Source organism: Momordica charantia, assembly GCF_013281855.1.
Source record: "Momordica charantia cultivar OHB3-1 chromosome 1 unlocalized genomic scaffold, Mcharantia_2.0 BLBB01000001.1, whole genome shotgun sequence".
NCBI classification, from domain to species: Eukaryota; Viridiplantae; Streptophyta; class Magnoliopsida; order Cucurbitales; family Cucurbitaceae; genus Momordica; species Momordica charantia.
The window spans coordinates 13887316-13903178 of record NW_028275157.1 but is presented as its reverse complement, the minus strand read 5'-3'; the positions used below and the strand labels follow the sequence as shown (position 1 = coordinate 13903178).

Here is a 15863-nt window from a genome sequence, read left to right as displayed (position 1 = left end):
TTATATCTGAAAATATGAAAAAGGCATGCTATTTTGTTAAATATAGAAAACTTATATGCTACCAATTACAAATCCCCTTATTTAAATGTCTATTTGAAAGTACTTTCTTTCGAAAATGAACATTTTACTTCGGAATATTTTAGTCTTTGATTTAAAAAAAAATCTTTCAAAACACAAATTAATTACCAAAGACGTTGATATTAATGAACTTATTTTTAAACGAAACAAGGAAATAATTGATAAAATATAGGGCAAAAAATGTATTTTTGAGGTTTGAGATGTTTGGTCCCTGAAGTTTCAAAATGAATACTTTTGGCTCTTAGGTTTGAGGTAGGTGTTTAATTGGTCCATGAAGTTTCAAAATAAACACTTTTGGTCATTGAGTTTAAGGTAGGTGTCAACTTGGTCTCTAAAGTTTTAAAATGAACAATTTTGGTCCCCGAAGTTTGAGAAATAGTTCTAAATGGTCCCTGATTTTTTTTTACTGTTAATTAACTAATATTAAAATGACGTGACAAATTAGAATTAAATTATTTATTGTAGTTGCTGATGTGGCAAATTATATTGATTAAATAATATATGTCTGATATATTATTATTATATTGGAAAAGGGTAGGAGAAAGAGGGAGGAATAATTGAGGAGAGGAGAGATAAAGTACCATCACCTACACATATATCATTTAATAAATATGATTTGCCACATCACCAACTACACTAAATAATTTAATTCCAATTTGTCACGTCGTTTTAATATTAGTTAATTAACCGTAAAAAAATCAGGAATCATTTAGAACTATTTATCAAACTTCGGGGACCAAAAACGTTCATTTTAAAACTTAAGGGACCAAGTTGACATCTACTTTGAATCTCAAGGACCAAAAGTGTTATTTTGAAATTTTACAGACCAATTAGACACCTACCTCAAATGTCAAGAACAAAAAGATTCATTTTGAACCTTCAAGAACCAAGGACTAAGTAGATACCTACCTCAGATCTGAATGACCAAAAATATATTTCGCCCTGAAATATACAAAACGGCCCTTACGTTTTTGTTTCCTTAGGTCGATGTAATAATTTAGGAGTTGTTCTACCACCCACGAATAAAATATTCCAAAGCCACGTCCGCAAAAAATATTTTTTAAATAATAAAATCCAGGAAACTTAGAAAATAATATAACAAAAAGTAAAATTGAGCAGAAGCATGTGCACGACTTCCTTGACGACCAGAAACACGTGTTTCCTGCTGTTTTTTTCTAATTTGTCTTTTCTTTTCTTTTCTTTTCCGAGTGTCCGTGCATACTCATATTTCAATTAACAATGCCGGTAAATAAATATGAATTAATTCTCAAGATAAGTGATTATTACAAGGATTCAATCAATTCCTTCCTCCTCCCATCATCAGCCTCCTAGAAAATATTGTCCAATAAAATTGTACCCTAACATTGAAGTTTTATCCATTCGAAAATTATACTTGGACCAAATGTTGCAATGTTTATAAGTTTTTTTTTTCTCACAAAAGAAAGTGAGCCACATGAAGACGAGGGAGAGTTGTGGCGCAGCCTTCTTCCAACCACACCACCTCCTCTCCCATTGTCTCCATCGCCATCTTTACTAGTTTGTATGCAACTGCATTATCTTTTTGTAGAATTAAATAATGTGTTCATTTGAAATGTAAACTTTATATTTATTTTTCAAAACTTGTAAATATTAAGTTTTAGTCAAGATTTTAAATTTCGATATCGATAGAAATGTCGAGGTCTCAATTTCATGGAAATATCGATATCAATGATATTTCTGTAAAAGTTAGAAAAAATAAAAAAAAATCGTAAAAAATATTTAAATGAACAAATAAACATTTTCCTATTTCTAAATTAGTTAAAATTATATGGAAATGTCGATGTCGAACCCATGAAAACATGGATATGTCGATGCAAATGTCGATGTGTCGACGGATATTTAAAACAATGGTTTTAGTGTTTTTTGTTTTAATATATTATATTTTATAATATGAGAGTGGTTTATTTTATAAAGTGTTTTTATTTATCCAGAATTATAAAGTCTCAGAAAGTATATAATTACGTATGATTTAGCAATTTTGTTATGAATTCAATGTTTGTTTGAGAATAATTTAGAATTGTATTATGATTTTGAGAAATATTGTTTTCGAAAGAGTGATTTTAGAATGGTTTGTGAAATTATTGAGTTTATTGCTAAATTTGGGTTTCAAACTACTATATTTGTTGAAACCAAGTGATTACTGGTATGATATATGGATGTGTTTCTATAATATATTCATACAGATACGTCTTTGAGACCCCTTTAGCTCTACGCACTCATATGACCAGAGTTACTATGCTTCGTGTTTGAGGTTACTCGAATCTAAAGATTTTATCTATTGTACGTATTGAGATTACTCTATATGTCTGAGTACATATTTTGATGCTGAGTTTCAATAGTCCTTGTTTTGTACAAAGGTAATTACAAGTTTCCTATGAGTAAATTATCTTGAGTTATTAATTGCTTTTATTCTATGGTGTTTTACAAAGCTTTAACTCATGTTCATGAAAATAGTTTTTACGACATTATTTTCTTATTAACTAACTATTATAGTGCATTATTTATTTTTACGTTGTGTACTTTTGGTTTCAAAGAAATAGTTGATCTAACTTTTTGCATATCATTTGATAGGTACATATAGTTTGACTTGTCAATAGTTTAGGTAATACCTTTTGGCTGCATTGTATACTTAGAATGTGGGTAAGAGTTTATGTATATACTTTTTGCAATGCATTTGGTGGTTGTAAAGTTAAATTTCTATTTAGAGTTTAGAAGAATAGATTCCATAGTTAGTACGAGATGATTGTCGGCACAATTCATCTCTAGCTAGTAAGATATTTTGGGATAGGTCACGCTAGTTTAGAAATTCAAACAAAATATTTTCATTCTAGAAAAAAACAAATGATTTGAAAATTGAATAACATTAAGGTTAGTGTACTAAAATATAATTAAATCACGAACTATATCTTTTGTTCATTTTTTTGTTTAGTAATATTTTTGTCAATTTTGTTGTCGTGCACTTTAAAATTTTTTGATTTTGTTCCATATAATTTAAAATTTTCAGTACAACACGTTTCATATAATTTAACTTATCAATCTAAATTAATTAAAAAAAAAAAGAACTTATCAATCTTAAAATCTGTCATCTTCTACAACAAAAAACGGTCTCTGATGATTGAAAATTTTAAAGAGATGATTTTGATGAGTGTTTTAGGATACTAGTAAAAATGTGATAAGCTATCATCTTTTTTTTCTTCCCTATATTAATAAAAAAAACTACTAATATAAAATTTAACAATGAGTTCATAATATATTAACAAAATTTGAGATAACAGTAACGTATACTAATACGACACTATTAGTATTATAGGTTAAGAATCCGACAGAATGTCCGATTGTTAGTTATTCGTATTGTGTCAAAGGTTAAATTGTCGGGTGCATAAGATTGAGAGTAAGTAAGACCTTCACCAGGTGATTTTCACGTCTTCCAACCTTCTTCAAGACTATTTTTAACTCGAGACGAGACTATTTTTAACCTACAAGTTATTTGAGTGACATAACGTTAGCAGCCAACCATTAATTTCGAAAATGGTTAAAACTAATAATTTTTGGTATGAAGACATTAGAAATTTTAAAAATATAAAGTTACAGCTATTACACATAGCAAATATAATATGCCTAATCTATAGTATATATAAAATGTGGGATGAGGAAAAACTTCTATATACCATTTTTGCCCTCTCATTATAACTCTCTTCACTTCTCTTTTGATGGCAATTGTGTCATTTAAATACAAACTTTTTCTCTCTCAATTTATCTCTTCTCGATCCCATCTCTCTAAATTCCCCTATTTTCTCTTATTAATCTTCTCTCTCTTAATTATTCTTTCATTAACTTTATCTTTCTCATTGATTTTTTTTAACTCCTTTCATCTACCACATACCCTCCCCCAATCCTTTCATCTTCCTAATCCCCTTCCAATTATCACATACCCTCTCCCAATCCTTTCATCTTCCTAATCCCCTTTCAATCCATATATAAATATGTGTTCTCTCTTTCTCATGCCAACCAATAATCAAGAGGTGGTGGATGGAACAAAGTGGAAAATTTTCCAAGTGGTGTGAAGGTATGAAAATTGCTCTCTTGCTTTAGCAACGACAACAACAATGCACATATGGGTGATCGAGAGGAGAATTGATAGTGAAGAGAAACCAAATTAAAGCTGAGTTGATGACATCAGTTCACCTTCCCCAAATTTATCATTGTTCAGATTGAAATAAATTCTAGAGTACGATGTGTCGAGATAGTGGTCGATGGAATCGAGATAAAGTAAAATTCGATTATTCTTATAATTTGGATAATAAGAATGCTTATGAGTTTGATTTTTATTTATTTATTTTTTAAACTGATGCTTTTGATTTATATATGTGAAATGTTGTAATTATCTTAGGGCAACAAGTTTTATCCCTCTCAATATCATCAGGTTGGATCTTTTAGGGTTTACTCTTTCTCTCACTCTTACCTTTCTTTTTCATTCTAGAATGAACAAACTCAATGATTTAACGTCACACAATTTAACAAAATAAAATGTAAGATAATAATTTATAATCAAGAAAATTAGAGGTAAATTAAGAACGTTCATTCATTAAAAAAAAAAAACTTGCACGTTGGTGTTTTTTCATCTTTGTTACACTTTGTACTTACTTTTCATGCTAATCTTTCATCATCTTCTTTTATTACAACAATATCATACCTTGAATTTATATTTATATATAATCACTTTCTTTCTTTAAAATGATAATATTATAAACTTAAAAAACACTATTTATTTTACTTTAATTTAGAACTACAAGATTCTACGTGCAACGCACGTGTTTCTTACTAGTATTATGAAAGAGATCATTCAAAATTTATAAGTATTTACGAATCTGACATGACATGTCATATGGAATTCAATTATTGAGTTTATTTGTTCAAAATTATTAATTATCAATTTTTTTTTTTTGTATTTTGTGCAAAAATTTCATACAAAATTATTCTAAAAAAATTCATGTCTCATTAAATTATTATTTATTAATATATTTAGACATATAAACATGTACGAGAATTCTATTAGTCACTTGAAATTGAGTCTATCCATTAACAAAATATGACTCACATATCAATAAAACTCATTTATTCCAAGTAACATATCTAAGTGACATGCTTATGTGTCTGAATATATTAATAAAAAATAATTTAACGAGAAGTGAGACTTTTTTTTTCTTTTTTTTCAATACAACATGTGAGTAGAATATTTGAATAACATGATTTGTTAGGTGATAATATATGCTTTGATTAATTCAGTTATATTCATGGTTTTAAATATCCATCAACCACGTCGACATTTTCATCGACATATCCATATTTTCATGAGTTCGACATCGACATGAGGGGTAAATCGACATTTTTATTATAGTACAAGAAAATCGACAAAATATGAAAAATATAAACAAAATGTCACTGATATATACATAATATTAATATTAATTATTTTTAACTAATTTATAAATAGAAAAATGTTTATTTGTTAATTTAAATATTTTTTACGAATTTTTAATTTTTATAATTTTTACATAAATATCTATCGACATCGATATTTTGTCGATATTTTGATAAAATTGAGGGTTCGACATTTTCATCGACATCGACATTTAAAATCTTGTTATATTCGAATTGGAGGTATGTCTAAATACATTGAAGGTAGATTTGAGAATCTAAACAAAGAGTTAGGTATAAAAAAAGAACAGATATATATATTTATTTATTTATTTTTATATAGCTACATGCAGAAATGAAGATTTCAACCTACCATATTTAAAAGAGAAATATATGTGTTACCCAATTTACTATAAAGTTTTATTTAAACTTCTATGTCTAGAAAGTGGTTTTTTTTAATTACTATTTTTGTTTGTTTGTTTTTTTTCCTTTTCTATTTATGGAGTAAATTATTAACTTCGAAATCTGTGATACCGAATCTCTGACTGATACTGATAGGGCGTTGCTGTCCTCAACTTGCTAAACGTCGCAGCCTTGTGGTAACTTTTATTTCACTTTCATTTATTAAAGCAAAAAGTTTTAACTATTTTAATTTATTCTTTGAATTAAAGCTGATGTGATCTCCCTCCAACCATTTTTGGAACTTTTATATTGAAACCATTACATTAAATATTTTTCGATTGATATTTTTATGTATTATGCGATATCGACATGAGAAATTCCTTGTCGGGTAAGTTCCGACCCGCACGAAAGGCGTAACTCCGCTTCCTTCCTTATTTCACTTCTGCTTTAGGGACAACCTATTTCATGGGTTTCTCACCCTCGAGTACAGAGCTCTTTCCTTTCGGACCTCATGTGGATCTAGCTTTCAACAGCGTAGAACACGTTATGAGAGATGTTGAAGGGGGCTGTCGGTTGGTGGATTCTCCGAAATCACCTCTTGATCTTGAGAAAAAAAAAGCCATCCTTCAATCAAGGCAAGGGGGGGTCCCGACCCACAAATGAATAGGAAGCGAGGCGAGGGTCTTTCATTAAGGAATAGATCTATATTTTCGTTATATTATAAAAAAATTTATTAAATACAAAAATATCAACAAAATATCACTAATGTATATAATAATATTAATATTAATCATTTTAAACTTATTTATAAATAGAAAATTATTTATTGTTAATTAATATCGATATTTTCATGAAATTGAGATCTCGACATTTCAATCGACATTAATATTTAAAATTTTGATTGAAACAATGAGGTTTAATATTCAAACTATGGCTATGATCTCGTATTTATGAATAGGGTGAGGTGATTAAAAGTGAATGGAACCTTATTCAAACATTAATAATATAAGATTTTTTTTATACGATGTAACCATGTTTAATTAAAAAGTAAGATAGTATAATAATAAAAAATGGATACCTTTCAAATTATTTAGTAAAATAGGACAGATTATTAATTTTTTTTTTAAAATAAATAGGATAGATTTTTTTTGTTTTTATTCAAATGCATCTCTATATATTTAAAAAGATAACGTCGGCAGTTCACGGCTTGTGACCCACGAATGTCCAATGCCTCTCTTTTTTCGCATTAATCCAATTTCTCTTTTTCTACAGTTTTTTATGTTGTGATAAAAATTCCATTTGCTATTTTTGTTTCTTTTTTGTTAGTTATGTTTAATTTTTTGTTATTATCTTTTTAAAACTCATTTGCTGTTTATTATGCCTATTAAAATTAGTATCACAACTCTTCTTCTTGAGATAACAACGCATTTGTTTGTTTATTGATATCAAGTAAAATCTAATCAATATAAATATTTTCTATTCTAAAAATAAAACAAACTAAAAATAAAAATTTTTATAAAAATTGGGAGCTTACTTGAAAACCTGTCCTTTAAAGTTTAGTTCTAAAATCAAAAGTTGAGAGATTTAGTATATATGTTTTCTTTTATTGAGAGTGAAAATTTTAATGTGGTTGATGGGCGAAAAACGTGATGTGGTTGATGGCGAGCTTTAGAGAAATCCACGTGTCATTCGGAACGAGTTGTCGTCAGACAAATAAGGCCTGCAACAACATCCTCAACATTGGTGCGATGCGCCTCCTAAATGATTCTGACGCTCAAGTTAGTAATCAAAGAGAAATATAGTAGAGAACACTTTAGGAAATTAGTGAGAGGGTGTTGCAGTACCTTGTGGTGGTGGTGCTTCTTCCTTTCTATAGGTGCTTATGACCGACAAGGGAGGACGTTTCGTATGTTGCACAGTGGGGGCTGGTTGTTGTACGATAATTAAACGGGCAAGTGAGGACATTCCTGGAGCACAACGATTATCGTATTATTACCCGTTTGTCTTTCCTACAGATCGCATCCGCAGGTCGCTGCGGTGCGCCTCCCGTACAACGTAACAAACGTGGTTGCACCCTTGTTAGATCTTATCTTAAAAAAAAGTTTTAGGTGAAACGAAATAATTTATTGTTTTAAATATAATATATTAAATCTAATTTAATAAGTTAAAATAAGTTGTAGACTCTACCGAACCTAAATATGTTTTACGAAATTTAATTCGATAATATATTTTGTCATATATAAATTGTGGTCCACAAGATTAAAAAAGAAAGATCAACCAACGCCAAAGCAAACATGACTCAGCGGTAATTCCAACCATGAGGTTGTGAATTCGAAAACAAACCAATTGTATTAGAGAAAAGAAACTGTGAGCTTGAAATGAGTCTCTTCAAGAGTATATTACACGTTAATGCGTTCAAAGTTAACTTTTAACACTAGTCAACATTAATCTAAATTCTTAAATTTATACTAACTTACACCAATAAAATCAACATTTATCTATAATTTTAAAGATGTCTTAGAAATGATCATATCAATTTTTTTTTTGTATATTTTCAAATGAAATATCTCTTACATAAATACCATTAAACCAGACAGTGATATAAACGGGAAAAAATGAGAATTTATAGACATTTAATTTTAAGGAGACAATATTTAATTGTTATGGTTTGATTTATCTAACTATTTTTTCTTGTAATAATAAAAATAATTTAAAATTTTTAATATTTATTTTAATATTAATATATTTCTTTAGTGGGTTGAAGAGATTGATTTTCTGAGGTCCATAACTTATGTAAAAATGTATTATTAAATTAAATTACATGAAATATATATATATTTAAAAAAGAATTGATTCGGTGGAGATTAAACCTTTTTAGAGGATACATTATTAAATAAAATGTGGTGTATTGTATTTAAAAGAAATTTTGTTGGGTCTAAAATTATTTTTTAGAGATATATTCAGGTAAAACTAAAAAATAAAAAATAAGAATAATTAATATATATATTTATTTCTTGCTAAATAATTTGAAAGGAACAATTTTAAACTCGAGATCTGACCAATTACCATTCGGTCAATTCGATTTGAGGCCACCACTTACTTCACTATTATTATAGAGATATGGAGTTCGAGACAAAGAAAGATCAAATTAAACGAGCTGTCCAATGAGAAATTTCGACTAATTACTAAATGTCACGTGACAAAATTAAAATTATATTTAGGATCAATAATAAAAGTACACGTGTCCTAAATTAATTTTAAAATCGACGAATCTAATCATGTCACGTGAGCTCACAAGCTCTCGAATTAAAATTCGCATCTGAGACAATTAATCAGAGGATCATACATTAGAGATTGTAACACCCACATACATAAATACAAACACAAGTTCATTAATTCGGGTTTTCTCTTATTGAATTTCTCGTCGAACAGGAACATATTAATTTTTTCTTTATACTTTATTAGGAACCGTTTTTATGCTATTAGTCATTCTATTAATTCTTCCAAATATGAACCACCAATTTACCAATATCATTAACCACGTAATTCAATGAGAGGGGTCAAAATTTTATGTGGATGGCTTATTTTGCTTCTTTTGCCGGCAAAGTGATGCACACTTTTACAAACCTTCCATTTCTCACCAAACATTTTATAAAATTTATCCGCATTCTTTAGCAACCTATCACATCTGTCTTTTCGTATGATCATTTGCCAAATATTTAGCTCCACAAAAAGTTATTATTATTATTTTATATAAAATTTAATAATTATGGAGAAATTGACGAAAGTAAATTTAATAATTCTTTAGCTCCACAAAAAGTGAAGTTGGATATTAAGGATGAAAATACTTAGCTACAAATTGGTCAGTAGAAGATTTCTGTTGACCACATTCAATTTTTTATAAATATGAGAGGTAATGTAGGTAAGGAAAGAGGAAAGAGTTATTTTTCTTTTATTTTTAATCCAAAAAATAAATAGTTGTAAATTCTTTTATTTTTTTTATTTATTTTTAGTGTGGTCAGCTAATCAATATTGCTAAGTATCGTTCATTAACAAGTATGAGCGGGTTTCTTCTCTTGAGAAAGATGGATTGATCAAGCAAAGCAAAAGATGTAAAAAATATGGTGTGTGAAGTAGAATTAGATACATTTTGAGGATTGAGTTTTAGGCAGAATGGCAGGCTCTAGCCCATTTGTGGTTCAAGAGCCAGAAGCAAACAAGTTCTAAACGGGGGTGTGTGATAAACATCTTTCATAGTACTCTTGAGACACATTTTTGATAGGATAGAAGAGGACGATTCAATGAAGGCAGACTCCAACCTACACTAATATGAAGACTCAGGGTGAACAACCAATTAGCCTACTAGATTGAAACTACTTAACTAGAGGAGTTGAGACCACGCCTAGGACAAGACTTAAAAGTATCGAAAACATGTGGTGTCATCACCAATACAAGCATAGTTCAACAGTAAAAATATATACTAATCCCTTTGAAGTTTGAAATTGAAAGTTTTGAATGAAAATTGATAAACTTGATGAAATTAAAAGTTTACTATGAAAATTGATATAACTTGTAAAATTAAGAGGGGAAGCTAGATTGAATTTTCCTAATAAAAAAAAAAGAAAAGAATTATATGGTCTGTGCCATCTCACAGACCACAACCATTGAAATAATAATAGATGTCCTATTTTTTATCTAGCTATCTTAGAATTTGACATCTCAATAACAATTTAATCACGGAGCCTCTTTGGTAAAGTTCCGTTTCTTGTTTTTCCATTTTCAATTTTATTAAAGAAATCAAAGCATTTTACAACTATTTATGTTTGTTATTTCTCTTTTTTTAGAAATATTCTCAACATTGTATAGAAATTTCGAAAGTAAAAAAAAAAAAAACAAGATTTGTTTTTGTTTTCGGTTTCTAAGGATCTGTTAGGTTGAAAACTTGAATTCTGTTTTTTTTGTTTTCAAATATGCCTTTGGCAAGATTTTACATATTCGTTTTTTAAAACTATTTTTCGGATTCTTTGATCAAAAGAGTAGAAATTCTGAAAATGATTTTTTTATGTTTTCCATTTTCAAATTCAGAATTTGAAATTTTTAAGATCCAGAATTACATTAAAAATGATAAAAACTTGGATAAATATATTACTTCATTTATAAACTCAGTTTATCTTTATTAAAATTAAAATATGTAAAATATAATATATTCTAAATTATATAACCTTCTAAAATAATAATTATACAAAATTCAAATAAATTAATTAATATAAACTTAGATTAAACTAAATATTTAATTACTAAACACCTCTTGAACAACTTTCTAAAACTGGGATTCAATTACTAAATCTGCTACCAAATACATATAATTTTTATTGAATAGCTCTGTGATTACCAACCAACCAAATGCACCCTAATTTATTCCAAAACATAAACAAAAATATTATTTTATAAGTTTCTTAACTTTTGTTGATATATTCAGCTATATATCAAACCATCAATCCGTTGTAGTCTCTTGAAATAATTTATCCCCCATTTTCCCATTCACCTTTTTCGGCAGTCGCTTCCTCCTGATTCAACAGCCATGCCATTGCCGACGAAGCTCGAAAATGGCTTCCCCACAGAGACACCCACGCCCAAGCCTCTAACTAATGGCGCAGCAGCACCCACAAATAAACCCATTCAAATTCAAACCCAATCCCCACCCCCATGGACGCTCGGCCACTACCTTGCCCGCCGCCTCGTCGAGATCGGCGTCGGCGATATCTTCTCCGTCCCGGGAGATTCCAATCTCCTGCTGCTCGATTACTTCGTTGCGGAAAAGGGGCTGAATCTCGTCGGCTGCTGCAGCGAGCTCAACGCTGGGTACGCCGCCGACGGCTACGCCAGGCGCCGCGGCGTGGGAGCCTGCGCCGTGACGTTCACGGTGGGCGGGCTGAGCCTGATCAACGCCGTCGCCGGAGCTTACTCGGAGGATCTTCCGGTGCTGTGCATTGTGGGTGGGCCCAACTCCAATGATTACGGGAGCAAGAAGATCATCCACCATACAATTGGGTTGCCCGATTTCAGTCAGGAACTGCGCTGCTTTCAGAATGTCACGTGCTATCAGGTACTACTACACAACTTTACACCTGATTTCGGAAAATGATGTAACAAAAATGTTTTTCTTTTGTTTTTAACGAGGGTTGTCAAGTATTTAATAATTTAATAATGGTGAGGATAAAATTAAGCTGCTGAGTATTTTTAATTTCAAAATGTATCAAAATTAAGGAAAATATACTTCGCTAAACAATGAATTTTGTGCTTACCATCATTATAATGTTTGACAATTAAGAGAAAAAAAATGTAAAAACAGATTTTTTTCTTTTTTTACAACAATTAATGAGTTGTCAAATATTTACTGGTGTTAAAGACAAAATTCTCTCATTACCATTAAGAAGCTGAGTATTTTTCGAAAATTAAAGGGTAACATTTGGCTCTTTACTAATGAGAAGAAACCTTATCATTACCGTCATTAAATGTTCGACAACTAAGATAGAGCCATGCAAAACAATGAACTTTTTGAAAAAATAATAAGTTGTCAAATATTTATCTGTGGTAAGGATAATGTTCGAGCTAAATATTTTCCATAATTTAATGGAAAATACTTGGTTCCTTCGCTGTGAGGACCAAAACTCATCCTCACCACCATTAAAAAATTGACAACTCATTTATTTTTATAAAACGTTTCTATTTTTGCATTTTTCTTTTTCAGTTGTCAAATATTAAATGATGGTGAAGACAAGATTGCTCATGAGTCAAATATTTTCCAAATTTAAATGATGTGGTTTTGGTGCTTAGGCCATTATTGATAATGTCGAAGAGACGCAATGGGAGATAGATAGAGCAATTTGCAAGTGTTTGGGAGAGAGGAAGCCAGTTTACATAAGTATTTGCTGCAATTTGGTGGCCATTCCTCATCCTTCTTTCTCCATGGAACGCCTCATCCCACTCTCCCTCCATCCCAAGTAATTTCTTTTCTCTTCATAAACCTATCAAATTTATATGACCAACACTAAACTCTTTGAAAAATTAATTTTAAGCTTTATTAGGAGTAGACGACTCAATTTAAACATTTGAAAGTAGTACTTAGATGTAAAATAAAATAAGTTTAATATATATCAATTAAAAGTATTATTTTAACCTATCATATGAACTAAAATAGTATTTTAATCCACAAATTAAACTAGAGGAACTTTTATGGAATGAAAATGATTATTTTCTTTTTCATAAAATTTGATAAAAGTTAACTTCAAATCACAAAAATGATTGCTGTTTAGATTTATTGGAACTTGAAAGACTATCAAGGTACATGAATCAATATGATATTTTAACCAAATTTTTAACCAGTCTACAAAATTAACAACGAGAATCTATCAAACAAAATACTTAGCTCGACCAATTTCAATAGTCTCACTATTAAATGTTTGACCATAGAAGGGAAGAATTAAAAAACAGAGTTTTTTTTTTTTAAAAATAATGAAGTATCAATTTTATTTAATTCTCACCAATAAAGAACTAATATTTTCCCGCTATTAATTTGCGACACTTATTTAAGTCATCATTGAAAGTTTAAGTAAAAACTTAATGCACCTATCTAAACTTTAAAGGTAAAAATTGACTTTTTTCACTGGTTTTTATTTTTTATTTTTAAACTTTCATTTAAAAAATTGGTTAAAAACCTTCATTATTCCTTAAACGAGAGAACATATGTTTAGTACCAAAAGTAGAGCTACATTATATATATATATATATATATATATATATTTAAAATCATCTTATTTTTTATTTTTTTTTATATTATGTTGAATGATTCCACAGGCAAAGTAACCAGATGGGTTTGGAGGTAGCGGCGGAGAAGGCAGCTCAGCTTCTAAACAGTGCCGTAAAACCAGTGATGGTCGCCGGAAAGAAGCTTCGACCCGCCAAAGCCCAAGCCGCGTTCGTGGAGCTAGCCGACGCTTGTGGCTACGCCGTCGCCGTCACGCCGTCGGCGAAAGGCCTCTTCCCGGAGAACCACCCACATTTCATCGGAACTTACTGGGGAGCAGTCAGCACCGCCTTCTGCGGCGAGACGGTGGAAATTGCCGACGCCTCCATCTTCGCCGGCGCCACTTTAGACGAACTCGAAACCGTCGCCTTCTCGCTTACGTACAAGAAGAACAAGGCCATTATTGTAGAGCCAGAACGTGTTGTGTTCCCTAATGGGCCCAGTTTTGGGCCCATTTTAATGAAGGACTTCCTTCGGGCCCTAGCCCAGCGTCTCAAGCCCAATCCGACGGCCTACGAGAATTATCGCAGGATTTATGTTCCGGAGTCGGGTCCACTCCAATCGGAGCCGGGCGAGGCCTTGCGGGTCAATGTTCTTTTCAAACATATCCAGAAAATGTTGTCGAGTAACATGACTGTGATTTCTGAGGCCGGTGACTCTTGGTTTCACTGTCAAAAACTGAAGTTACCGAAATCATGCGGGTAAAAACCAGATTCTCTCTTTTATCTTAATTTTGTATAGCAATTTTATTTTTAATTTTCTGTTTTTTCAATTGAAACCAGACTTTAAAAACTAAAAAAGGTAATTTTTGTTTCTGAAAGGTAAAAGTACACTAAAGAAATTGTGAGCAAACCACTAATTTAAAAATATAAAATTATTGAAAAATTTTAACTTTAGGATTAAATTAGTATTTTGAGTGTAGTATAAAGTGACATTGAAGAAATGTAGGTATGAGGTACAATTGCTATATGCATCTATTGGATGGTCTTTGGGTGCGACTCTTGGATATGCCCAAGCTGCACCTCAGCAGCGGGTGGTTCTTTGTATCGGTGATGGAAGCTTTCAGGTACATTTTTATTTTATGTAGATTTAAATTTTATTTTACTTTATAAATTTCGATATTTGAATAAATTGAATGATTATGGTGAGCAGATGAGTCCACAAGATGTATCGACGATGTTAAGGTTGGGACAAAAGAATATAATATTTTTGATAAATAATGGTGGATACACCATTGAAGTAGAGATTCATGATGGCCCTTACAACGTCATCAAGAATTGGGATTACACCGCCATGGTCAATGCCATGCATAATCAGGACGGCAAATGTTGGACTGCCAAAGTAGGATATATATTCCCGACATCTTTTTACTTTTATTTTCATATAAACGCTCTAAAAAATCGAAATCAAGCATATTATATTTGTGAGGTTTTGTTTTTATTTTTTGATATGCTTTTTAATTTGTTTATTGTATATTTTGGGTTCGTGTTTAGGTTCATACGGAAGAAGAATTGGTAAAAGCAATTGAGACAGCAACGAAAGATCGAAATGATTGCTTATGTTTCATCGAAGCTATTCTTCATAGAGATGATACTAGTAAAGAGTTACTTGAATTTGGTAGCAAGATTGCTGCTATTAGTTGTCGCCCTCCTAGACCTTTATGAAACAAGAACAAAATATTTTCAACTCTTGAATGATTAGATGTGTAATATTATCTTAAAATTTCAGTCCATGTTTTCGTTTTGGTGGTTCATATTGATTATGGTAGTGTTTTTTTAGTATAATTTGTATGGAGGTTTCGAACTCTCAACTTTGTGTTTGGATATATATATGTCTTAATCATCTGAGCTATGTTCTGGTTGGCATATTGATTCTGACAGTTAATTCAACTTTTATCAAGTTGTAAATTTGATATTATATATGAAAAATTGGTTTCTCATTTACACATCTAGTAAGCCCTCAAACCACTAGATTGAATTGACCAAATCATCATTTTGATTTGTCAACTATTTTCAGCCTCTCCATGATTTCACTTTATTTATCTTTTTATAAAGGAAAATATATTGGTCGAATTTCGTTTCAACTCTCAACTAGAACAAATTTAACTTTTGCCTACGCA

At 30.5% G+C, this 15863-nt stretch overlaps 1 protein-coding gene across 1 annotated transcript; it reads left to right on the top strand.

Moving 5' to 3' along the window:
* The first annotated feature begins 11436 nt into the window (after positions 1 to 11436).
* On the top strand, positions 11437 to 15497 carry LOC111013786 (pyruvate decarboxylase 1). Its single transcript, XM_022288309.2, has 6 exons — positions 11437 to 12043; positions 12775 to 12941; positions 13795 to 14445; positions 14693 to 14810; positions 14897 to 15085; positions 15238 to 15497. Exons 1-6 carry the CDS (start codon positions 11519 to 11521, stop codon positions 15406 to 15408), a joined length of 1821 nt encoding a protein of 606 aa, XP_022144001.2. The 5' UTR covers positions 11437 to 11518; the 3' UTR covers positions 15409 to 15497.
* The last annotated feature ends 366 nt before the right edge of the window (positions 15498 to 15863 follow it).

Excerpts from the sequence above, each read along its gene's own strand:
- LOC111013786 (XM_022288309.2), top strand. The coding sequence starts at position 11,519 with ATGCCATTGCCGACGAAGCTCGAAAATGGCTTCCCCACAGAGACACCC. Across the intron at positions 12,942-13,794 it reads CCACTCTCCCTCCATCCCAA|GCAAAGTAACCAGATGGGTT; the intron begins GTAATTTCTTTT and ends ATGATTCCACAG. Across the intron at positions 14,811-14,896 it reads TCGGTGATGGAAGCTTTCAG|ATGAGTCCACAAGATGTATC; the intron begins GTACATTTTTAT and ends TATGGTGAGCAG.